The following is a 25,335-nucleotide window of genomic DNA, read 5'->3' as shown; positions in this document are numbered from 1 at the left end:
AATATTTTACTCAGATTTGGTGTTTTTTTTTAATGGAATATAATATCTGTTTTACAGATATCCTTAAACTCACCTCAAACTAAGAGAGAAAATGTTTCTTCAGATTGCTTCATGAGCTGTTGAATTAATTAATTGAAACCCTTGTTAGAATGTTATATCCAATTGATTTCTTTGGCAGGAGCTTATGCCTACTTCCTGCATGCATACTAAAATTAGTATCTGAAAATAAATCACAAATTAGGATAAAAGGGAAGGAGAATATTCCAAATTTTCAGAAACCGATTAAATACTGCCAGCCTTTTTAAACTTGGTTTCTCTGAATGTGGGAACAACATCTTTTCACAAACTGCTATTGAACGTGTGTTTTCTGTCTCTGCTTAAAACTTAAAAAAGGAGTCAGAAATTTGAAATTTTCACACTGGAAAATATTCATTCTCCAACCCCAATTTCTAGGTTGAAGAAAATAATATGCTACATACTTGTATTTAGCTTAACTTAGCTAGTATTTTAAGATACCATGAGGTCAATGTTGAAATATAATTCTACCCTAACCACTATGGTTAGCCCAAAGCATACCCATCCTATGTTGTTCTTTTGGAAAGAATTTCCAAAAAAATTAGGAAGCTTTTTTGGAAAGGACTTGCAGAGTGTTTTGAAATCATGACTTCTAATTTAAAATTTAAAAGTACTAGGAGAATCTGCCTTTCTTGTAAGGCAGAGGTGGGGAACTGTGGCCCTTTTATGACTTGTAACTTCAACTCCCAGAATTCCTGAATTCTGGGAGTTGAAGTCCACAAGTCATAAAAGGGCCACAGTTTCCCACCCCATTATAAGGAGTAATTTTCAATTTTGGCAGTTAAGCTATTTCCAAAAAGTTGCAGGATGTTTATATTGTCAACATTTTTTTCAGGGCTTATTGAGATAATATATAATTCCTACCTTTATCCAATCATGTGAAATAAATTTCATTTCTTCCACCCATCAATGAAAGCTTGCTGTGCTTTTAAATTATTACTACAGTATATACACAAAAATGTGAAATCACTGTTGCCAGTTCTTTAGCTCAGGGGTCTCTAACCTTGGCCACTTTAAGCCTGGTGGACTTCAACTCCCAAAATTCCCCAGCCAGCTTTGCTGGGAGTTGAAGTCTGCCAGGCTTAAAGTCAGTGGTGGGATTCAGCCAGTTCACACCTATTCGGGAGAACCAGTTGTTAACTTTCTAAGCAGTTTGGAGAACCGGTTGTTGGAAGAAATCTTATTTTGTTTTTTTCCACTTTACAAGGCTAATCCTGTAAAGAAGGCAGGAAGGAAATATCCTGGTGTTGTTTCTAGCCTAATCTTTATTCCCCTGCTTACAGAAACTGCCTCTCTGGTTAACCCTTATTACATTGTAACAGCTAAGGCAAAGCGCCCATCGACGTGAGTGGCGTTGAGTTGGCCACACTCAAACGGTCACATGACCACCGAGCCACGCCTACCCATCTGGTTATTAGGGCAGAGAACCAGTTGTTAAATTATTTGAATCCCGCCACTGCTTAAAGTGGCCAAGGTAGGAGACCCCTGCTTTAACTGGTGTCAACCTCCATATGTACCAAGTTCTTCCTAAGAATTTGGGATACCGTAATGTATCAGAGTTACTATTTCTTTATTATTTTCATGGGATGGCAAGTCAGAATAACTGCAGCAATAAATTCAGTATTTTTTTTTTTAAAGCTTGGCTTTGCCAAGTTATTGCTGATCTTCAGTCCTCCTGTGATCTTCCTCATGAGCTTGATTCATATGATTCTTTATCTTTCTTGGGGGTGTTAAAGAAAATGATAAAATTCTACTCATGTTCGGAGGAAGAGGACTTCTTCATTCTCTGTCACTTTCTACAATGGGGAATATCCATGGAACCATTCCAAATCTTTGAGAATTTTCTTTTTATATGGAAGAAATAAGATGCTCTTTGCTAATGAAAGCTGTCTCCTAAACCTAGCAACTCGGCTACCATGCTTCTTCTGTCCTCTTATCCTTCCCTGACAGCCATGAGTATGATTTTTTTTTTTAATTTGATTTATATGCCGCCATTCTCCGGAGACTCAGGGCGGCTTACAAGGCGTTAAGCAATAGCCTTCATCCTTTTGTATATTTATACAAAGTCAGATTATTGCCCCCACAAACTGGGTCCTCATTTAACCTACCTTAGAAAGGATGGAAGGCTGAGTCAACCTTGAGCCTGGCGAGATTCGAACCTGCAGTAATTGCAGGCAGCTGGTCTTAATAACAGGGTGCTTTAAACCACTGTACTACCAAGGCTCCTTTTTGATATTTGATATTCATATTTTGATGAAAGAATTTTTATATTCTTCCTAATATATGAAGAAAGGGGGGTTTATTGTATGAAATAATATTCGGGGGAGAGATAGGCTGTTAAAATAAAATACTTAATGAACACTGTGGCTTTTAGTTTGGATCTCTACCTCACTTATCCTATGATTGTGTTTGAATGTGGTAATTTAGAGAACTTAAAAAGAAGTGACTACTGTTCAATTTATATGTAGGAATTTCGACTCTTTCTTTCACCATTTCCCTTTCTAGCTAAAGAAGTTGCTTCTCTCACCATCCAATGTGCCTCCAAGCTATGAGGTTCAAAGAGAGGGGAATATATGGCGTCAAGGACCTCCTAAATCCAGACCTCAGCGATCATGTGCAAAGGTACTGTTCTTCTTGGCAGCTATAGCTTTACATAACAGTGGACTATGTTTATGTGAGATGAAATTTTTGCCAGGAATATTACACAGTTGTCGTATGTTCAGATCGTTAGCTCACATGAGTTGCGCTTATTGGCAGTGACTCTCCAGAGTCACTTTCCAGGTGATGTGGTCAGTTTTTCATCTTTACCTTCCAGTGAAAATAGACCAAATAATTTCTGCCACTGAGAGCTCCTATGAAGGTTGGGTAGTTGTTCTCTCTGTATTTATAGTCCTCCTTCCTCTACGTTTCTTCTCATAGGCAAGCCATGACAGCAACCATTTGGTTATTTCTCTCAAAATCTTTAACAGTGGTGTTGGGAATGTTGTTCTGCAAGATAGTACTACTCTTTCTGTTTGATCTATCTGAAAATTAAGGCATTAGAAAGGCAGACTTTGGATGAGCCGTGCCAAAAAGTCAGAATTTAGATCCTTCTGCATATAACGGATATGTCATTTATTATGAACACAATGTACAAAGTGATAGAACCATCTAGTTGTTAAAGCCAATTGTTTAAAATCACACAAGAGGCCTTTAAAGGTTTTTCACTTGAATAAAGGAAATTGTGCAGTGTATTAAATAAATGAATTTGGATTGCATAGGGAAAGATAAGGAACATGGGAAGACAGAGTGTAATGAAGCCTGGGGTGGGGATAGATATTAAGCCTTCTGTGCTTAATGTCATGTTTGTTATATATGTCACATGGACATAAAATTGACTGAAGAATCTCTGCAATCTATACCATACCATGTGTCTGAAATCTTTTTAAAAAAAGCTTTTTTAAAACAAACTTTTTCCTCTTGCTTTTCCTGCTAGTTCTTTTGAGAATCTTCTGGGCTCTTCTCTTGATTTCTGAATAAGTTTAATGTATCTCCACAGTTTATATCTTTCAGGTTTTCCTGTTTCCTGATATAGGCAGGTAGATAGATAGATAAGAAACAAAGATAAAGGCTTGTTCAAAGTAAATTTCTATCTATCCTGTATTGTCATAGATTATCAAAGGTCTTTGAGGAAATCTAGAAAAGCATTAAAGCATTAATCCTGGTTTGTCCATATTTCCAAAGAAGCTAATGTTTCTTTTTGTTTTCTTATTGTTTTGTTAAAGTATAGAAAATTGGCTGACGTATTAGTATAGAAAAAGAGCTTGGAAGAATCCTATAATTAAGGATCCTCCCACTCTAATCCAGTCTCAAGGTCTTAGGTATATTAAGATGTTTTTTGTATAGATTACATTCATCTATACCCGTGATGGCGAACCTATGGCACGGGTGCCACAGGTGGCACATGGAGCCATATTGGTGGGCACACGAGCTCAGCTCCGGCACGCATGCGTGCACTGGCCAGTTGATTTTCAAGCCTTCCGGGCCCACCAGAAGTCAGGAAACACACTGTTTTTGGCCTCCGGAGGGCCTCTGAAGGGGTGGGGAAGGCCGTTTTTGCCCTCCCCAGGCTCCTAGAAAGGCTCTGGAGCCTGGGGAGAGCGAAAAATGGGCCTACCAGGTCCGCCGGGCCATCGCGTGCGAAAAGCAGGGGGAACATGTGGGGGGGGCACATAAAATTATGGATGTGGGCACACATGTGTGTGACCTCCCCCGCATTCCCCCCTCTTTTGGCACGCGATGGCAAAAAGGTTAGCCATCACTGATCTATACAAATACTCCTTTTATGAGGGAAAATATTGAATGTGGATGTTTAAGTGTATTTCTCTTTAAGATTACATATATTTCTGTCTTTTTCTTGATATTATTTTAAGTCATTTTCATTTTTATTGATTGTTTCAATTAAAATGAACTCAAAAGAGTGGCTAGAAGGACCAAAAGTATATGGAATTTCACAAACTCGAAATTAGCACTCACAGCACAGGGGTTACTTGCTGGGTTAATATGATTCTCCCTCTAGCTTATATCTTTGTAGCTGCTGAAATTGGTATGTATATATGTAGCTGAGCTGCAACCTACTGAATTATGCATCACAGCTAAATAATTTGTTTCTTGCCATTGCCATCATTTCTGGGCAACTTGAGATACTTACTTATATGCACCTGTGCACATGTGTGTGTGTATGTGTGTGTGTGCTGTTAAATACAAAGGATGCTAGGCACGTTGCCTTTTGTTTTTAACCCTAGTCCCAGAGAAGCCCAACGTCCCCTAGCAATGCTATCGCATCCCCGCTGATCCATCTTTCAGGCAGTATATTTATGCACATATCTTTCACTGCTTTAATTTCCTAGAAATGAAAGTAAAGGAACTTTTCCCCCTTCAGCAAGAGTCTTCCCACATTGCAACTGTGATTCCACTCCCCTCCATTTTATGCAGCCACTTATGCCATCCAAATTGCAGGATTGGAACTTAAGCAATGAAAATGGTGAAAGGGAAAGTACTCCCATGGCTTGTCACTCTGTGCCTAGTCTCAAAAGGCAAAGAAGAGAATGAAAAGGAGCCAACCTGCGATGTAAAATGCTATGGCACTAAGCCTGTGATGAAAGATAACAGATTCCTGCAGCGAAGGGTGGATAATGACCTAATCTCTTCTCTGATTCAGGGTGTAAAAAAAAAAAAAAATCACCTTAGGGATCAGAATGAAAGTCCATCCCATACTGTGCATAAATGCTTATAAAAACTATACTTTTCAAATATAACTAACAAGTTCAAAATACTATAATGCACAAATGTGCAAAGAGGGGAAGACTGTTATCCCCAGTAACAAAAGAAACATTATATAGGTGCAAAAGCAATTCTTTCTATATTAGTCCTTTAAGCCTATATTTATGGATGTGAAATCAAATCTCTCTATATATCTGGTGCTTAATAAATGACCTCAAACAGAATAGAATGCCAAAGCTTCTGCAGAAATAATTTGAAAATTCCAGCCAAGCCAAACACATTTAGTTGATTAGAGCAATGGTTGTTACAGGCATCTTTGAATAAAACAACATGCACAATAAAATACAACTCTTACACAATTAATTGAGGTTAAGAAACAAGACAATTTTTCACTGCACTTATAGAGTCTTTAGGCAAAAATAGCTTATATGATTAACTTGCTGGAGCTATGAATTACATTTGTTGGTTCTAATATGATGGTTATATAGGTTTGATATAGGTTATATAGCTAATACAGGTATATAGGGTGAAATTGAAGTGCTTAGTACCCAAGGGCAGATATAGTTGCCATTACTGAAACTTGGTGGGATGAAATTCAAGACTGGAATGTGATGATGGAAGAATATAAACTGCTCAAAAGAAACAGACCTAACAAAAGAGGAGGTGGAGTTGCATTATTTATGAGAGATCTGTACATTTCTACAGAAATGCATAAAACCAAGGATGAAACCTCCTAGAATGCATATGGGTTAATATATAAAGAAAAAAAGAAAGATGTTGCCATAGGTCTATACTACAGGCCATACAATCAAGCAGAAGAAATACATGAACTTTTTGATAGTCAGTTAACAAATGTATGTAGAAAACACACCAAAGTAGTAAGGGTGGGGGTGGGGGGGCTTAACCACCCTGAAATGAACTGGGAGACAAACTCTGCACCAAGTGGAAAATTAAACAGATTCCCGATCATCCTAGCTAACAATTTAGTCAACCAAAAGTAAAGAGGGAACTAGAGGGACAACTCTGTAACAAGTTTATACTTGTTAGTTGTGTTAAATGCTTGTGAAAGCTGCAATTTCATTCTCTTTGACACTTGTTTTATGGATCAGAAATCAATATTCCTCTTTTGTTATGAAGACCTCCTTGACCATGGTGGTGAGAATTGGTTATTGTTATTTCAAGCATAAACAAAAGTCATTTGTACAATAATTTGCACAATATTATATAAAACATAGACATCTCAGTGGGAATAGAAGCCAAATTTAGAGAAATAATAAGCAGCCACCAGAAAATCAGATTCCGCAAATTCTCTGGAAATAGAATAGAGCATAATGATTCTGTCTGTTAAATTACTTGTTTTTTAATTAAAGCCAGAACTTTCTGTCATTTAAGACATAGAGAAATGGCACTGAGAATGATTCTTCCATTGTTTTATTACCTAATATGAATCTATGGCATTTGATATGGATGGTTGGGGGAAAAAAACCCATACAATGTTATTTTACTAATTTGTCAGCAATTAAGTATAGTTAAATTAAGTATTTTAATTAAGTATAGTATAATTAAGTCTTGAAACAGTCATTTTAGTGATGTGAAATATGTAAAGATTTGAATGATCTCTGCTGTAATATACTTAGCCACCTAGAACAAAGAAATGGATAAATTTTGGATGGCTTTTGGATGTAGCTTAACTTCCTTTTTTCTTTGCTTTTGAAGGTGGAAGGTGTCCACGATAGAAAGTCAACTTTTCCCCAGGCTCAGAGTCGGAACTGCACTGAGCTTCATAAACATCTTACTACGACCACCACCACTAGACACTGCCCACACAGAAAAAACAGTGGGCCACTAGACAAGTGTCATGCTGACAACATTAACACCTGCTCTCTACCCCAGAGACATTACATCCAAAATGAAGAAGATAGCAATTTAAATAAAGATGCATCGAATTGCGGTAACAGTGTAGCGCCTCCTCTCTCTTCCTCCGAGAAAGGCACAGGAGACAAGGAACTTCACGCTGCAGTGGAGCTTATCCACTACATGCATACTTATTGCCTTCCTCCAAGAAAGCTGCCCCCCATGTACCCCGGTGAGGGGAAACACCAGCCTTTTCACAGCCCCTCCAAAAGAGCAAAGCCAGATCCTCCCCTGCAGCAGCCTCGACTCTGTGGGAATGACAATTGCCCATCCAGCCCTTGGCATTTCTCCATGCACTGCAAACAATCCCGAACTCCGCTTTCTGAATTTTCTATCCTGAAAGAACTGCTTGCCAGAGAACTCCCATGTGATGTGAGTAAGCCATATCGATTAGCAAAACCTGTCTATGCCTCCTTGGCCAGGTCACAGCTTCACAAGTCTTCAAGAACTTCGCCTCCCAATACCGGGAGGGAATTTATGGATGGATATAATAAGCCCTCCACCAAAATAATACCTGAAATGAAAACTGAGCTGAGACAGATTCTCAAAGTAGAGCCTGAGGCTGAAAAAGAAACTGCAGAAGAGGATGGTGCAAAACAAGGGACTCCCATGGGTCAGGGATCCTACGGGAAGTCAAGCCGTAAGCCAGACACCTCAATTTATGCAGTGCGTCGCTCTAAAAGACTCAACCCTGAGCTCAGCCTTTGGCAGTCTTTCCTTGATAAACCTCCCTCAGAACCTACCGTGTCCTCAGCAACCACAGCAAACGCATTCGCTTCAATAGAGCCTGCCCTCTGCTCATCTTTGCAAAACTTTGATACAGAAGCACCAGCAGCGGAAGTAGAAGTGAGTGGCGCTGATGAGATGGACGGGGGATTCCAGAATTTCCCAATGGAATTGCAGACCCCTTCACCAGAAAGTTCTAGGGAAAGCGACACTTATACAGCAAATGAGAGTCAGTGCTTCACCCCCTGCCATCAAACAGGTATGTAGGAAAGGAGAGCCCAGTAATTCTCCTGTACCGGCATTTCCACATTTCTGAAAGATAAAATATGCTTTATCGGGATAATAGAAAGCAGATTACCAATCCTAATATTCTTCAAGGATTGTGCCTGGTGTGATATGGTCCCATATCTTCCTAATTTGTCTGAATATCTTAAATATTGTTGAAGAGAAAATTCTTTCCCCAAACTAGATACATAGATCATTTCCTATAAAATTGTATATTGAAAAAGTGGCAGCAAAGAAAAAAGTTTGGTTTTAATTGAATTGACCCAGGTCTGACAAGAAATAGATTATAGAAGCGCAGTATGCTTGATGTGAGTCACACATTGAGGGAGAAACAAGAAGCTTCTGAACTGTTGTGTTCCAATTGTGTCATAATCCATCCACTCAGGACTCAGTCATATAGGGTAGGAAAATAATTCCTCCTATGTCTGTTGCTAAATTAGGGACAGACACGGGAAAAACTGAATCAGATTACTATTTCAGCATCGAGAGAGATGATTTATTCTTTTCCATATGATGTTTCCCAAAGCTCCTCTCCTCTCTATTAATCATAGAGTGGCAACCAGACAATAAAATTCAGTGTGGTGTGGTGGATCATTTCAATATGAAAAACTACATGAAAGAAGAATTAATCTCCTCTCCTTCATCTCCAATACAATTCATCTACTCTGGTCTGGTTTCAAATTTACAAAATAGAAGATAAACCATGTATCTTCCATGGCTCACTTCATTTGACCATAATCTGCTTTCTCTTTTACTAATCCAGTTTATGGGCAGAGATATGGCCAATTGAATCATTCTGCTTTTCTCTGTTCTTTGTTTCAGAAACACCACGATGTCTGTCATTGCCCTTGGCACAAACGTAAGTGCAATACCCAAAATATATCTTGTGAAAGGATGATCTCTCTAAGTGTCAGAAGCCAGAAAATCTGGCAAATGGCAGTCTCAGAATTTTGCAATCCTGATAACCAAGCTGTGCCTTCAATACTGTCTGGTTGATAACTATCCTTAAATTAAGCTGCTTGTGTACTAAGAGGACTTCTGGTGCAGGAGCTTAATGTCAAAATAATCCACTACTGGGTAAGAACTTCATAGTGCAGCTAAAGATTTTATAGAAAGGGATGGGCAACTCACCCAAGAAAGACTCAAAACAGCTCGTCTAGAGCATAAAGCCCCATTAAGGATACTGGAACTACTGATATATACATATGCATCACTGACTCTTTATGATTAAAACTACATCAAACTTGGGATGTTCATTACAGGTTGCATATTATAATAAGGTTCCATCATTGCTAGACGGTTCCTATGTTAGGGAGATTTTAAGGAGAGTAAATGAATGGACGGATAGACATTAACCTGACAGTGACATGTTAATATTTATATAAAACTGTATTTCTGTATATTTCAATAACCAAAGCTAAGGAAGAATGAGATGTTTGGATGGATGAAGACCAAACATTGAAGAATTTAAATTATATAGGATCGCTTCATAGTGAGGCAGTTTTCTTGATGCAGAAAATCTCACTTTTTCTGCTTTCAGAAACTTGTCTATTGATGTGTCAAAAGGCTTTATTGTGGAGACTAGATGTTAACTAGAATGAACCTGAAAGTACAGTATAACTTGCTTTCTTCTAGTTCTTCATGAGGATTACATTAGATGAAAAAAAATGTGCTATGTTAGTAATAGGATCTGCTATGGTACAAATATTTCTTTGAAGAATGCCTTTGGAGTTTGTTTGCTTGCAGATAAATGGGCGTTTTTTGTTGTTTGTCATTTGTGAATAAATAAGTCTCTCCTGGCAACCATTTTGTGACTATACCAGCCACATGCTCACAAAATTTCAAATGTGCCCCTGACTTTCAAAGTTTGTTTACTTGTGAATCTTTGTAATAGAAGTGTGGGCTTCCATGTATAAAAATCTAAAGGGGACCTGAACAGACAATGTATAAATTTTCAGATTGGGTTTTATTAGTTTATGTTGATTATTTGAGACCTTTTGGTTATTTAAGTTTCAAGCTTGTCAATTTCCCTACATAGTTATTTGGAGATGACCCCAGTTCATTAGCTACTACAAAATGGGTGCCCATTTATCTAAACTTATTAAAAAGTTTGCCATTTAAATGACAGCTATGAGGTGTCCTCCCCATGTGACATTTTATTTTTAAAGCTCCTTTCTATTTCATTGTGTGAATTCCTCGTTTTTAATGGATGCCTTGGCTTTTCTATAACCATTTCATTCTACTCTTCTCGTTTTTAGAGAATCAACACTCGGGAAGCGCAGCTTTGATCAAGTTCTGACTGTAGAGCTGTGTGGCACTGCAGGTAAGGGCAGAATTTAGATTAAGTGTTCATTATTTTAAAAGATGCAAACATAGAGAAAAGACTGTACCCAAAACCAAATTATCAGATAGTAATTCCTGTATTTAATCATTAACATGAAGGAAGAGGGATCTAGGCACCCCTAAACCCTGTTTGATTTTTCCCTTCCTTGAAAAGACAACTGCAGAGCAACGCATCGTTTGAGTGACAAGTATTTTGGAACCGCTGTAGCCATCTTATAAAGGCAAAAGACTGAATATAAACAGCAGTGCATATCCTCAGATCAACTCTGTGATTTGAAGTCTCAACGAAGGGGTGGGAATGGTTTAAAAAATAGATCTAACTCCTGTTATAGTGATGTCTTTTTACTCTCATGGTCCTATACTGAAAGAGTTTTATCCTTTTGCTTCCTTGTGGGAGATAAGGTCTCACACCACCAACTACTCCTCCATACAAGCCTTCGGAAGAAGACCTATATAAGCCAGATATTCACCAAAGACCAGCACAGAAGACTGCTGTCATCACCAGCTCTGAGCCACAACCAATGATCAGTCATAGGCCAATTTCCAGAAAACATCAGAAAAAGCAACCAGTGCGGACAGAGCTGTATGCCCACCTGAGTCGGTCTGCTATTCGCCCTGCTCACTCTGAGCAACATGGGGTGTTGAAACGCCCTTTTTCGCGGTCTTTTGGTGATCATGATTATTGCCAAGTCTTGAAACCTGAGTATTCGTTCCAGAGGAAGGTGCTAAGATCTTGGGAGCCCCTGAGCCATATAGAAACCCAACACAAGAGGCAAGTGCCTGACGTTCTCTATCAGGAAGAAAGCAACAAGAGTTTTGATAAAATCTCAGTGAAGGAGGGCAGCAAACAGCTGAGGGACCAAGAAATCAGAGCCAGTTTGACCAAACACTTTGGTCTTTTGGACAGTGCCCTGGATGATGGGGAGGAGGCCTTGTTCTTCAAAACTCCTGAATATGATACTGTCTTTGAAGACAGCTGCAGTGAGATTGGTTCTCCATTGGAAGAGGAAGAAGAGGAGGAAGAGGAGGAGGAATACTACATGAGTCCATTGGGTTCCAACAGATGTCTACACAGTAGTGCTCTTTCTAGGACCAATTTGCACTATTGCTCCCGAAACAGATCTGATTCAGAGTCTTCATGCTGCAGAAGTAGGTCTCCAGTCAACCAGCAGGTTTTCAGGTACATTTCATTTGCAATCAGTATTGTTTTGGGGAAAGGGCTGAGATGGTCATAGTCAATTGCATTGGTTTGCGTTGTTGATTGCCTTGATTCAGAGTATTGCACATTAAAACCTCACACACTTTAGTTACATTTTAAAATAATGCAGTGCTGTAAGAATGGTGGCCTTTCAGTCAGCCTGGGGGAGTATAAGACTACATTTCTAGAAATTTCTCAGGCAGTTATATCTTTTTTCCTTATTCTTGATTTGCCATTGCAGTGGGGGATACGTCTTATAAGGCTAATTTAAAAGACAGTGGGCTGAATTAAAAAATCCTGTGAGCAAAGTACAGAAGTTATTGAATTAATTCTTCCTTCAGACCTTGAGAATCTACTCCTGAGGATTGACGGACCTATTAGAACTGCACCAAAAATAGCCATGGCAGCTCAAGGGAAATTGGGGAAATTTCCCTTCGTTCCCTGATTCAGGAATACCAACCTCTACCGGATAGATAGCATTCCTGAATTGGAATGAGACCCTCCATGCATAAAAGGTTTTTGAGAACCAATAGGAAAAAAGAGATACCCTGTTCAGACGGATAGAAATAAATGTAAGATTATTTGTGAAAAGGTTTAAGGCCAAAACCACAGCATGACTGTGCCTAAAAAGATTATATCTTCAGGTTTTCAAATTATATAATATTGAATCATTTACATTTGCTTACCTCTTTGCTCCAATATTTGGTGGTTCTCTAGCCACCTTTAAAAAAACAACGTCTAAATATTTGTGAATCTACAATAGCCCATGGTGTTCTGTATTGATTGTGAAATGGGTGAGACTGTTCCTGCAAGCAAGGGGTATGTTTCTAGGAATACTTTCCTAATTAAGATTCTGATGTCTAAGATTCAAAACAATTGGAATCCATTTGGGTCTGTATTTGTTGTTTTCCAATAGACGTGAAAATGGCAAGCGTTGTCAAGAGGGAAACATGACCAGCCAGAGGCTGATGGAGAAAAAGAGAGAAAAAGCCATTGTGAGTGACCTGTGAGCTCTCAATGAGATTTGGGATGAATGAAGTGGAAGTGGTGGGGTTTCCAATCTGATCAGATGATTCTTCTGAAACACATTTGAATTTTGGGAGGCAGGAATTTCTATTCAAGAAGGGGTAATACAGGAAGTTAGCTGTTTTCCAAACTCTATTACTCTGTGGAAGTGGAAGTGCATGCTGATGAATGATAGTTCTCCCTCTGCCAAGAACTCAATCTGTTGCCAGTTTCTTCATTTTATTCCCTTCCAATATGTTTCTTTTAGATAGCCTTGGCATAGGGAGAATGATCATTCATCAGAATGCACTTCCACAGAGTAATAGTGTTTGGAGTTTTGAAAAAGACATGGTATCGTGTTTAAAAATCATACAAATAAGAGGAGAGCTACAGTTGTTGAAGTAGAAAAAAAGTAGCACTTGAGGCTGGTGGTTTGATATTCTGTATATCTTTTATATCAGCCAGACATAGATTCATTTAGCATATTTAGAGCTCATTTGTCTAAAATATAAAAAGGTACTACTTTAATAGTAAAGTGGACCTGGAGATATCAAGAATGTATCAGTTTAAAACATTGTACCAGGACAGGCATGAGCAATTTACTCGTGTCATTAAGAGCCATGGAAAGCCGTGGTAGCACAGTGGTTAGAATGCAGTATTGCAGACTAATTCTGCTGACTGCCAGCAGTTCGATCCTGACTGGCTCAAGGTTGACTCAGCCTTCCATCCTTATGAGATTGGTAAAATGAGGACCCAGATTGTTAGGGGCAATATCCTGACTCTGTAAACCAGTTAGAGAAGGGTATAAAGCACTATGAAGCAATATATAAGTCTAAGTGCTGTTGCTATTAAACAGGGAGAAGGCCGTGTAGTATACATCCAAAATCTTGCCAGCAGTATGAGCTCTAGTGAACTGAAGAAGCAATTTGAAGTGTTTGGAGAGATTGTTGAGTGTTGCATTTTGACCAAGAATAAAAGGTGAGTTTTCCTTATCTCATTATTCACCCTGGCTGAAATCATGAGTATTTGTAAATTAGCTAAATTACTCTATGATTAAAATTAAAATTGGAATCTAAAGTTCAGTAGCTGGATAATTCTTGTTCTTTAGAAAAACATCTTCTCTGAGGACCCTATGAAACCAAAGGTTAAATATTAATTGACCTAGTGTACCTATTAAGAAGTAAGTTAAATAAGTTAAACCTTTTGCTGGTTAAATATGTGTACGAATTGCAGTGTGAAACTCATTCTTTCCTCAGTTGTATCATATTTGTTTTGGCTAAGAAACTGCCATTAAATTCCCTCATCATTTAATTGTGTAAGGACTAACGCTGCTGTATTGCATAGAACAGGGGTGTCAAACTCCCGGGCCACGTGCCGGATGCGTCACATGCTGGCCATGTCCACGCCCGGGTTAGCAAAGGGGAAAAAAGTCACGATATGTCACATGACACCATTGTGATGACGCGAGTTTGACACTACTGGCATAGAAGATGCAGCACTTTAAATTTACAATGGATTGCTACTACTTAGCATATGTGTATGTAATTTCATTGTGCTATATACAGAAGCAGATTGAATTTGGATCCAAGCTTGAAAGTTTTGAGCTCAAAACTCTATCTGTTTCAAATGAAAAAAAGAGCATTTTAGTTAAAAGATATCCTTTCTGTGTGTATGTACACATATAGTTAGCCCTTGACTCACAATAGTTCATTTAGTGACTGTTTGAACTTACAATGGCACTTGAAAAAGTGACTTATGACCTTTTTTCACACTCACAACCGTTGCAGCATCCCCATGGTCACAAGATCAAAATTTGGCTGCTTAGCAACTGATTCATATTTATGACAGTTGCAGTGTCCCGGGGTCACGTGATCACCTTTTGCGGCCTTCTTACAAGCAAAGAATAAGGAATCCAGATTCCGTTTACAACCGTGTTACTAATTGAACAACTGCAGTGGTTTACTCAACAATTGTGGCAAGAAAAGTCGTAAAATTTTTAATTTAATTTAATTTAATTTCGAATTTATATACCGCCCTTCTCCCTGAGGACTCAGGGCGGTGTACAGCCAAGATAAAAAACATAGAATACAAATATTAAAACATTTAAAAATATATATAAAATTTGGCCCAAAAAAATTAAAAATCACAGACTAATTAAAAGGATTTAAAAGTTTTAAAATTTCTTCTTAAGCCAACCCGGCTTGCTGGAAAAGATAGGTTTTCAGGGAACGACGGAAGGCATTGAGGTCCTGGATTCTTCTTATCTCCGGGGGCAACTGATTCCAGAGGGTGGGAGCCCCCACAGAGAAAGCCCTCCCCCTGGGGGCCACCAGCCTACATTGTTTGGCTGATGGCACCCTGAGGAGGCCCTCTCTGTGGGAGCGCACGGGTCGATGGGAGGTCATCGGTAGCAGTAGGCGGTCTCGGAGATAGCTAGGCCCTATGCCATGGAGCGCTTTAAAGGTGATAACCAACACCTTGAAGCGCACCCGGAAGACCACCGGGAGCCAGTGCAGCTCGCGCAGGAGTGGTGTTACATGGGAGCGCCATGTTGCTCCCATCACTACCCGCGCTGCTGCATTCTGGACCAGCTGGAGCCTCCGGGTGCTCTTCAAGGGGAGCCCCATGTAGAGAGCGTTACAGTAGTCAAGGCGAGAGGTGACGAGGGCATGAGTGACTGTGCACAGGGAATCCCGATCAAGAAAGGGCCGCAACTGGCGAATCAGGCGAACCTGATAAAAGGTCCCCCTGGTAACAGCCGTCAGATGTTCCTCCAAAGACAGCTGCCTATCCAGGAGGACTCCCAGATTGCGAGCCCTTTCAGTGGGGGCCAAAGACTCGCCCCCAATAGTCAGTGATGGAGTCAACTGACTATATCGGGATGCCGGGAGCCACAGCCACTCAGTCTTGGAAGGGTTGAGCCTGAGCCTGTTCCTCCCCATCCAGATCCGCACAGCCTCCAGGCACTGGGACATCACTTCAAGGGCATCGTTGGGGTGGCCTGGGGTGGAGATGTACAGCTGGGTGTCATCAGCGTACTGGTGGTATCTCACCCCAAAGCCACGGATGATCTCGCCCAGCGGCTTCACATAAATGTTGAACAGAAGGGGCGAGAGGACCGATCCCTGCGGCACTCCACAAATGAGAGGCCTCGAGGTCGACCTCTGCCCCCCTGCCAACACAAACTGCGACCGGTCGGAGAGAAAGGAGGAGAACCACCGTAACACGGTGCCTCCCACCCCCAACTCTTCCAGCCGGTGCAGCATGATACCATGGTCGATGGTATCAAAAGCCGCTGAGAGATCTAATAGGACCAGAACAGAGGAATAACCCCTGTCCCGAGCCCTCCAGAGATCATCAACCAGCGCGACCAATGCCGTTTCCGTGCTGTGCCCAGACCTGAAACCTGACTGGAACGGATCCAGATAGGATGTTTCCTCCAGGAATTGTGGAAACTGTTGCGCGACCACACTCTCAACAACCTTCGCAATGAAGCGAAGGTTGGAGACAGGACGATAGTTAGCCAATATTGCTGGGTCCAGGGACGGCTTCTTGAGGAGAGGCCTCACCACCGCCTCTTTCAGGGCAGCGGGGAAGTGACCCTCACTCAAGGAAGCATTAATAACGCCCTGGAGCCAGCCTCGTGTAACCTCCCGGGAAGCCAGTACCAACCAGGAGGGACACGGGTCCAGTAAACATGTGGCCGCACTAAGTCTCCCCAAAATCCTGTCCACATCATCGGGAGTCACAGCATCAAACTCCTCCCAGATAACATTCTCAAGACTGTTCCTCGTCACCCTGCCCTGATCTACCCAGTCAGAGTCCAAATCCCCCCGGATCTGAGCGATTTTGTCATACAGGTATTGTCCGAAATCCTCCGCCCTGCCTTCTAAGGGATCCTCCCGCACTCCCAGATGGAGCAGGGCGCGGGTCACCCTAAACAGGGCGGCCGGACGATTCCCTGATGACGCAATAGAGGCGGAAAAGTAGTTAGACTTTGCCGTCTTTATCGCCACTAGGTAGGTCTTAATATGCGACCTTACCAGTGTTCGATCAGATTCAGCGAGACTGGCCCTCCAACCGCTCTCCAGGCGTCTTTTCCGGCGCTTCATTTCCCTCAGCTCCTCAGTAAACCAAGGAGCCACCCGGGATCGGCATCGGGTCAGAGGCCGCAAAGGCACAACTCGGTCCAAGGCCCCACCAGCCGCCCGATCCCAGGCGGCTACCAGGTCCTCGGCCGAGTCATGTGCTAGATCCTCAGGAAATGGCCCAAGCTCCGTCTGGAACCTATCAGGATCCATCAGGCGCCTGGGGCGGATCCATCTAATTGGATCCGCCTCCCTGCGGCGAGGGGTCGCGGTTCGAAGATCTAGGCGAAGGAGTGAGTGGTCAGTCCATGACAAGGGTTCCATGTCTATATCCCCTATAACAAGACCACTCAACCACTGGCCAGAGACAAAAATCAGATCCAGAGTGTGACCTCCCCTGTGAGTAGGGCCATGAACTAACTGGGTCAGGTCCATGGCCGTCATGGAAGCCATGAACTCCCGAGCCACCTCAGACGTTTCACCGACAGATGGCAAGTTGAAATCACCCATGACTAAAAGCCTGGGTGTATCTACTGCCACCGTGGCTATCACGTCGAGTAGCTCAGGACAAAAATGGGACAAAACTAACAACTGTCTTGCTTAGCAACAGAAATTTTGGGCTGAATTATGGTCATACTCAAGGACTGCCTGTATATTGTTCATACATACATTATTGTGTAGGGGAAGGTCAATGTTTTGTAGTCTAATGGCTGTTAACTATCCTGAGTGGTGTGTAAGTGGAAATAAAAATAATAAATAGCCTGGTTGGAGTGTTCTCTTCCAAGGCAGCTGGGAGATGCCAATGTAATCACTGCAGTTTGATTAATAGACTCTTGGATCCTAATTCCTATAAAGTTTGCATGAGATTTAAACGAGATGCTCTGAGTTCCTGTTGGAGAGACATGGAATAAAAATAATGACAAATAAATAACGCTACTCTGTTGGCTGTGCTGGCATTTCTTCTTTCATTATCCAGGGGAGATAAATACGGTGTCATCACATACCGGTGTTCTGAGCATGCTGCCTTGTCCTTGAAGAATGGTGCTTCTCTGTGGAAAATAAATGAGCCATTGTTCCAGCTGGCTTATGGTGGTTTTGGACACTTCTTTTGGACCAGATTTACTGATTTGGGTAAGTCAGCAATCATCTTGGCCTGTTTCATCATAACAGATCTAATTTGGCAAGGGTGGTTGTACTGATTTTGATTCATATACTGCAGGGTTTCTAAAACTTTGGCAACTTTACGCTTTGTGGACTTCAATTCCCAGAATTCCCCAGCAGGCATCCCTTTCTTTATTTATTATCAAACAAAATTATATGACCATCCAAGTCACACACAGTGATCCTGGTATGGATATTAATGATGGTGGACACTAAAAAATCCAAAGCATAAAATCTATACAATCCCAACAATTCTCATTTACATATCTTATTATCTATATTTAATATTTATTTACTATCTGATACATTTATTTCTATTTATTAGCATTGTGCTTCCTTTATACAATCAGAGAGAGAGAAGGAGTTTTTTTTCCCCCCGCCAGAGATGACTGAATCAGAGTGGTTATCTTGAATCACTCACATATACTAATCATACTAATCCACTGATTATTTAACTACAGATACAGAATTAACCAGAATTGATTAGATATATGCAACACATTAAGCCATGAGTCAGTGTTTGCAAATAATAATAGCTGGGTTTGTGCCCATACTTTATTAAAACCAAAGAAAGCAGATTAAACATTCCAAGGATTTTTATATTTGCTCATTTTCACAGACCACAAGTGATTTTAATTTATTTTCTTTCATTTTAATTAAAGCCCTCCTCTCCTGAAAGGGGCAGACAGCAACTATTGTAATTGAAGAAAATTTAAATTAATCAACCGTAACCATAAAAAATAGCACACAGTTATGAAATCAAATATAATGCGATCACCCAAAATAGCAATCTGCTTAGGGAGAATGAATATCCAATGCAGGCAGTGCTTAACCGCTTCCAGACAGATTGTGGCCAACCCTTTCTCTTGAGAGACAGTTCAGTTCCCTCAGCTAAATCGGTTGTGGCCAATCATATTTGCTGATCGGCCTCTTCAGAGAAGAGCACAGGGGATATCTCAACAGGCTACTCATGATCATTAAATCCTTCCATTTTAGGAGGAAGTGGAGATTTAGAGGTTTTCCATGTGGCTTGGAAACATTAGATGTAATATATACGACTTAGCTGATCTTCCTTCCTTCCTTCCTTCCTTCCTTCCTTCCTTCCTTCCTTCCTTCCTTCCTTCCTTCCTTCCTTCCTTCCTTCCTTCCTTCCTTCGTCTTTTTGACAGCATTTATCTTTTCTCTGTAGCAGATTCCAATACAGAAGAGTCCTCTCCAACTCCAGTAAAAAGCAAATATGAGACCATGGATTTTGACAGCCTGCTGCAGGAGGCCCAGGAAAGTCTGCATCGGTAACAGCCTTAACCTATGAGGAATACCTTAATACCTCAGTCAAGGCACTTCCAATATGTTTACGTTTTCAAGAAATGATTAAATATATAATGAGAGAGAGAGAGACTGCTGACCCTTTAAATTGATGTTTACATTGAACAAGCTGCTTCTGTCTGTGAGTTCCCATGGTGTTGATGTTCCACTGCCACAAGTTAGTATCTCTGCTTCTGATTGGTTGTGTTAGGATGAGCCTGCAAAAGCCTTCTGTCCTCTTCTTGTCCAATCTCCTTTCTCTGACTGGTCCCATTTCCGCCGTGGAGTGGCAGCTGTGTTCACCATAACTCTTATTTCATTTTTGGTCCGTAGTGTGTGATTATGAAATTGTTAATTGTGAATAGAATCAAGATTGTAAACTAATTTTTAATAGAAGAAAGAAATATATACTTATAATGTATTTATGGCTCAGATGTACTGTAATTCAGATTTATTGTACCGCTTCCTTGATTTTTAACTATGCACTGTAATGAGGCACTTGCCCCTCAGCAGATGCAGCCTTTCCAGAATGGTTCCCTTCAGTGAGTGGCTCATCTGAAAATCATAAAAAATCTGCTCATCCTTGATTAGCCAGGGGGTTATTGAATGGCAGTGTGGAATCACTGTATAAACCATTTTTTCCATTTGTCTGGACTGAATGCTGGAATCTCCACTCCTTAATCATTGACTGCATGAGACATGACAAACTGTGATTCTGCAGTCCTAAGCGGGCTCCAAGTATTTTCCTCAGATGGCAAAAGATTAAATCAAGTGAGAAATGAGAAGGTGACAGGGTACGTTTTTCCCTCTTTCTTCATGCTGAAATGATAACCTGTACTCCTAGCCAAGTAAATGATACATGAGAAAAGCCCTGCTAAAGTCCTATCTGACCAGCATCCTGTTTCCATGGAGCCCCCAGATGCTTCTCAGAAACTCACAAGCCGCCCAAGAAAGCAGTTAATCTACTACAAGTGGTAATCTAATGTCCACTGGTGCTGAGTTGAGAAGTATATAACAGCCATTATAACTAGAAGCCATTAGCCTGTTTATTCTACATGTGAAATCTCTCATGGGACAAAGAAGATTGGAAACTGAGCCAGAAAAGTTAAGGCTCCTAAGCATTAGACCCCACCATCGGAATAGCCATTGTTTCATGACATCACCATAAAGTTACAAATGTAGAACAATTTATTTAAGTCATATCCCCAGTAGCCTCAGGAACAGGAACAGATTTCTGGCCATCTGGTCATTCAACCAAAGCAAAATCTCTTGCCTGATGGATAACCTGGGTTTTTTTGCAAGACCGAACAGAAAAATGGTCAAAAGCATCTTTGCACCTTGACCCAGCACTCAGCATCAGCAGAGTAGCTCTGCCCCACTTTAAATACTGCTCTCTGCCTGAGCAAATTTGAATAAGCCATATTTTATAATATCTAGCCAGTAGCATACAGTAACTGTATTCTTTTTTATTATTATTCTATATGTCTGTCTGCATATTCATTTCTTTTGATTTGCCCATGGCTTAGAACTCTACTCATTGATCAGCTTGTCCTAAATTCAAAACCCAGAGATGCCCAGGAGAAGGGAATCAGCTTTCTGTAATTTAGGCTGATTTAAACAAATGGTTTCTGGAGAAAGAGGCCCGTCTGATTAGGGTAAATACATGTGGAGACCTCATGCTCATACAGTACACTATACCAAATGCATCATTTGCCAGATGCAATGCGGGTGCTGTTGTGCTAATTCACATCCAGCAAAGGCTAGGGAGACACTAAATAAGCAATAGGAACATCAAGAGAGCACTTTCGAGTGGGGACCAAATAGCATTGCTAAGTCCTCCATCAGTCACCATATCCTTATTCTGTTCTTCACAAAGATGAGACTGATAGGGTTCAACCATCCCATGTAGATAAAATACAACAGCCTTAATTCTGTCCGTAGTTAGATTCTCTTCCCTTAAGGTCTCTTTAGCATCAGCATGTATTTGATTTGGAATCAAAGGACAAAAACATCCTGATTCTGGCCTAATTCATGCTGTCCCAAAGTCTGTTTGTCTGAATAGTCCCCCATTCTCTTGATAAGGACTGTACATATCAAAAGCACCACAAGATCAAGGAATTTCTTATCCCATCCTGAATATTTATTTCTGGGATGCAGATGATGATCTGGAGCTTTCATAATAACAATCCTGATTTCATATGGCAGCTAATATAATTTCCATGCTACTTGCAGAATTCACTGTCACAATGTTTTGGCTAACAACGTCACTTTTAACATCTCTGTTTAGGAACTTATTAAAGGATTACAAGGCCATTAGATCTTCTTGTGATCAGTCCAGAACAAAGTCTGGCCAAGATGAAGTATCTGCTATTGACAAGTGCCTCATTGTAGCTTTGCCTTTTCTGTCCTAGTATTTCCTTACCACAATGATGTTTACATGTGATTGCTATAGAGCTTACTGTAGAATGTACATAGTGACACATTTAGGGTGGGTAGGACTGTCCTGTCCTGTGCTGTACTGATGTTTTCAGAGAACAATCAAACAACAACAACAAATAATAATAACCACCCCAGCAACTAGTAAGTGGAATTCTTCCATCTCCTGGCTTGGTTACAAAAGATATCAAAAAGTTCAGAACTAAGTTTGGTCAGAGAGATGGAAAATGCATCAAATTTTAAGCGTGTTGAAAGTGTTGAATGCAGCTGGAAAGAAAGAGTTAAAACAGTCCTTCTGCTATTTGGAAGGTGCTGCTTCTAGCCCAAACTTGCTTGCAAACGTGGCTTATCTGCTTTTATATCTCAAGTTAATTTTCAGAAGCTGGAGTTGCCAGTGATATTAGGGCATGCAAGACATGCTCTTTGAAAGGAAAGAAGATCCTGTAATGCACATAGCCTCTCGATCCTAGCTGTAGGGAGAGGTGCAATAAGTGATCTTTGTTTTGCCTGAAGCCTATAAAAATATATTTTTTGTGCGAGAAACTTCACTAGGACTTTATGCAATATGCACCTATGTGCACAAACGCACACATGAATGAGAGGAAGACAATGGGGCATTGAGCCCTTCAGCATCTGCAAGTTCAGCAGTGTTGAATGTAGAACCTGAGTGGGATGGTTTGCAAAGCACGCACATTTGTCCTGGTTACAGCATATCAATACCCGCAGCTTATGCTAATTGCTATTGGAAGCACAGCTAGTTTGCATCACCCACACAGGGAGCAATGTGTGAAAATCCTTCGTTCATATTTATTCTTACGGTGACTTGGGAAGATGTAGTGTGTTGACAGAAAAAATTTAGGCAAATTCCTGGATCAGAGTACAGGAAGAACAAATGCTGTCCCAAAGTTTTTAAAGCAGAGAGTTATACCGAAGTTTGTATGAATAAATAAGTACAATGCATTAAACTTTTGGTATGTAGAGCACTCAGCTACAGTGCTCCATAAATATTGTAAAGAGTAATTATGAAAGGCTATTGAAGAATGGCCAAGTTCCATATGACAAAGGAATTGATAAGATCAAATGTATAAAATACCCAGCTGTATATTCCTGTCTCTGAATATCAGAGTACCTGAATAATAGACTTGTGGTCCACTAAACCAAACTCAGACTGTCATCCTGTCTCCTGATTTTGCTCCTTGCCTAGGAGTGTGAGAGATCCTATAGGCCTGGATAGGCAGCTGATAATTTCTGGTTAATTGGTGGGTCAACAAATCTACAGTACAACATGAGCCTTTTTTTCATGCAGTAAGAGAACTATTTGTTTTCCTTAGGATAAGGAATTAAGATGAGCTTTATATCTTGCTCCAGCCATCTTTGCTGCTAATGTGTTCTGGCAGACGCCTCCTAAGGGCAGTTATATCCAGCACATTTTGATTCTCCAAGGCTAAAAATGACTGTATGCTGCCTCTCAGCTTAGGGGATTCATTTCTGAAGGCATCATGTTCTTTGCCCCTTTTATAAAGAGTTTGCTGCTGGGGTCCTTTCTGCAAAGTTTGCCTAACTTTCTTCTGTCCTTGTTTTAATTATATGCATAATGCCAACACCCCCATGTTCATGGGGCAGGCCTAGCCATAACAATGAGCAACAGAACAAATCAAGATCTTGTGAGAACACATGAGAAACCAAATAAAGAAGAATCAATTGTCCAGGGTTTTTCGGAACAAAAGGGTGTATTAAGAAAGGCAATCATGAGGGAGACATTTATTTTTTTAAACAAAACTATATATGTTTGTAGGTGTGTGTGTCTGTGTGTATGAGAGAGAGAAAGAGAAAAATCCCTCCTAATTTTCTTTTATATATTTTTTTTATTTTTTGGGGAAAATCAGGAGAAATACCTTAAGGATAGGAATAAGTCACAAGCCATTTATTTTCTCTTGATCTTTTAATAACGATCGCTTAATGTGAGACACAAGTCAATATTGATAAGTCAACTGAAAACTTTGGCAGAAGTAAGACAGCAGTGTTGCAAAGAGACTGCACAAGAAGAACTGGATTCTGTATCTTATTTTCACTGCCAGTTATTCGGAACAGTTGTCTTGTTTTCCCTCTGACCTATTCTACCTCCATAAAACTGGTATCGGCTTTGTCTTTGTTTTTGTGGTGAACATTCAGTTTTCTCAGTAGCCCATTCAAAAAGCCATACAGGAGTCGGTATGAGTGTGTGTATGGCTGTGTTTAATATGGCATTAATTTACTACATGAAAATAGGAAGCAGTTTAGCATTTCCTCGGTTTATTTTTACAAGATAGTCCATGTGTGATATTCTTTACCAATGTAAGCATACCAAGCCCCATTTTCATTTCCATGTTTTCTGAATTTTTTGCAAAGAGCTATTTCTTTGTCATTTGTGCAATTTGACTTTTTTTTTTTTAATAAATCCCTACAGTATATCACTGATACCCATGAAGCATTTGGGAACGCCCCTTCCATATTTTTGTGTATGATTTCAGGTACCTCTTTGTTCTGAAGAAGGTGTTTCACCCTCTTTATCAAAAACAACTAGTGGCTTATTATGCATTCTGCATTGTATTTCTGATTAGCCGAAGAACATGGCCTAACAGTGAGCAGCTGCAAAAGGGTATTACTAATTTATTCTAAGACAAATGCTATAAGAATGTAATATATTAAAAAAAGATGTTTTAGGGCATATGTTGAGCAAAAATGGCTTAGATGTCAAAGCTTGTGTGGGAGTTCACATGATGAATTGAACTTCCCTATTATCTTTATACAGGTAGTCCTTAATAGTTTGTTTAGTGACCATTTGAAGTTACAATGGTACTGGAAAAAGCGACTTATGACCATTTTTCACCCTTATGACCATTGCAGCATCCTCATGGTCACATGAATAAAATTCAGATGCTTGGCAACTGATTCTTATTTATGATGGTTGCAGTGTCCTGGGATCATGTAATCATCAACCTTCTGACAAGCAAAGTCAGCAGAGAAGCCAGATTCACTTAACAACTGTGTTAGTTGTTAAGTGAACAACTGCAGTGATTCATTTAACAACTGTGGCAAGAAAAGTTGTAAAATTGGGCCAAAACTCACTTAAATGTCTCACTTAGCAACCTAAATTTTGGGCTCAGTTATGGGCGTAAATCGAAGACTACCTATATACAGAAACCAATAAAGTTAGTTTTGGGAAGAATCTCAGTGAATATTAGGCCAGGTTTTAAATGTCCCGGGTGTAATATTTGAATCTCACTTATGCAAATCTCTATTATTAAAGGCATCATCTTGTCACTCTTAAGATTTAGCCCAGGTAATCCTGAAAGCACGCCCGTATTATCTGCATCAATCCTAGGTTCATTTGTCTATGAGAATCATGCATCAAGTCAGCCTATGAACCATTCTGTGCAGAAAGCTGTACAGAAGTAGGAGCTGACCCATTTTTCGGTTGTGTTGCCATTGCTGCAGGCTTCTCAAATCATTTGGCAGCTTTGGAAAAGACTAGACCTCTCCATCTGCACAGAACTC

General features: G+C 40.3%; 1 protein-coding gene across 4 annotated transcripts in view; it reads left to right on the top strand.

Annotated features, from left to right (window-relative positions):
• PPARGC1B (PPARG coactivator 1 beta) overlaps positions 1-19,766 on the top strand; it is a 134,417-nt gene extending 114,651 nt beyond the window's left edge. For 2 of the 4 annotated variants that reach the window (XM_034405803.3, XM_034405797.3), the window contains exons 4-12: positions 2,581-2,697; positions 7,054-8,236; positions 9,085-9,121; positions 10,521-10,585; positions 11,008-11,785; positions 12,720-12,798; positions 13,665-13,786; positions 17,873-18,027; positions 19,250-19,766. In XM_034405803.3, coding sequence (XP_034261694.2) covers positions 2,581-2,697; positions 7,054-8,236; positions 9,085-9,121; positions 10,521-10,585; positions 11,008-11,785; positions 12,720-12,798; positions 13,665-13,786; positions 17,873-18,027; positions 19,250-19,353 — 2,640 coding nt within the window. In that variant the 3' untranslated portion in view covers positions 19,354-19,766. Of the gene's footprint in view, positions 1-2,580; positions 2,698-7,053; positions 8,237-9,084; positions 9,122-10,520; positions 10,586-11,007; positions 11,786-12,719; positions 12,799-13,664; positions 13,787-17,872; positions 18,028-19,246 lie in introns of all 4 variants that reach the window. The other 2 variants (XM_034405789.3, XM_034405783.3) reach the window with 1 other exon arrangement.
• Positions 19,767-25,335: the final 5,569 nt, after the last annotated feature.

The sequence above is a fragment of the Pantherophis guttatus genome, chromosome 2 (genome assembly GCF_059756535.1).
Source record: "Pantherophis guttatus breed Tessera chromosome 2, ASM5975653v1, whole genome shotgun sequence".
Lineage (NCBI taxonomy): Eukaryota > Metazoa > Chordata > Lepidosauria > Squamata > Colubridae > Pantherophis > Pantherophis guttatus.
Note: the sequence above shows the minus strand (reverse complement) of the source record. Positions and strands in the feature narration are given on the sequence as shown.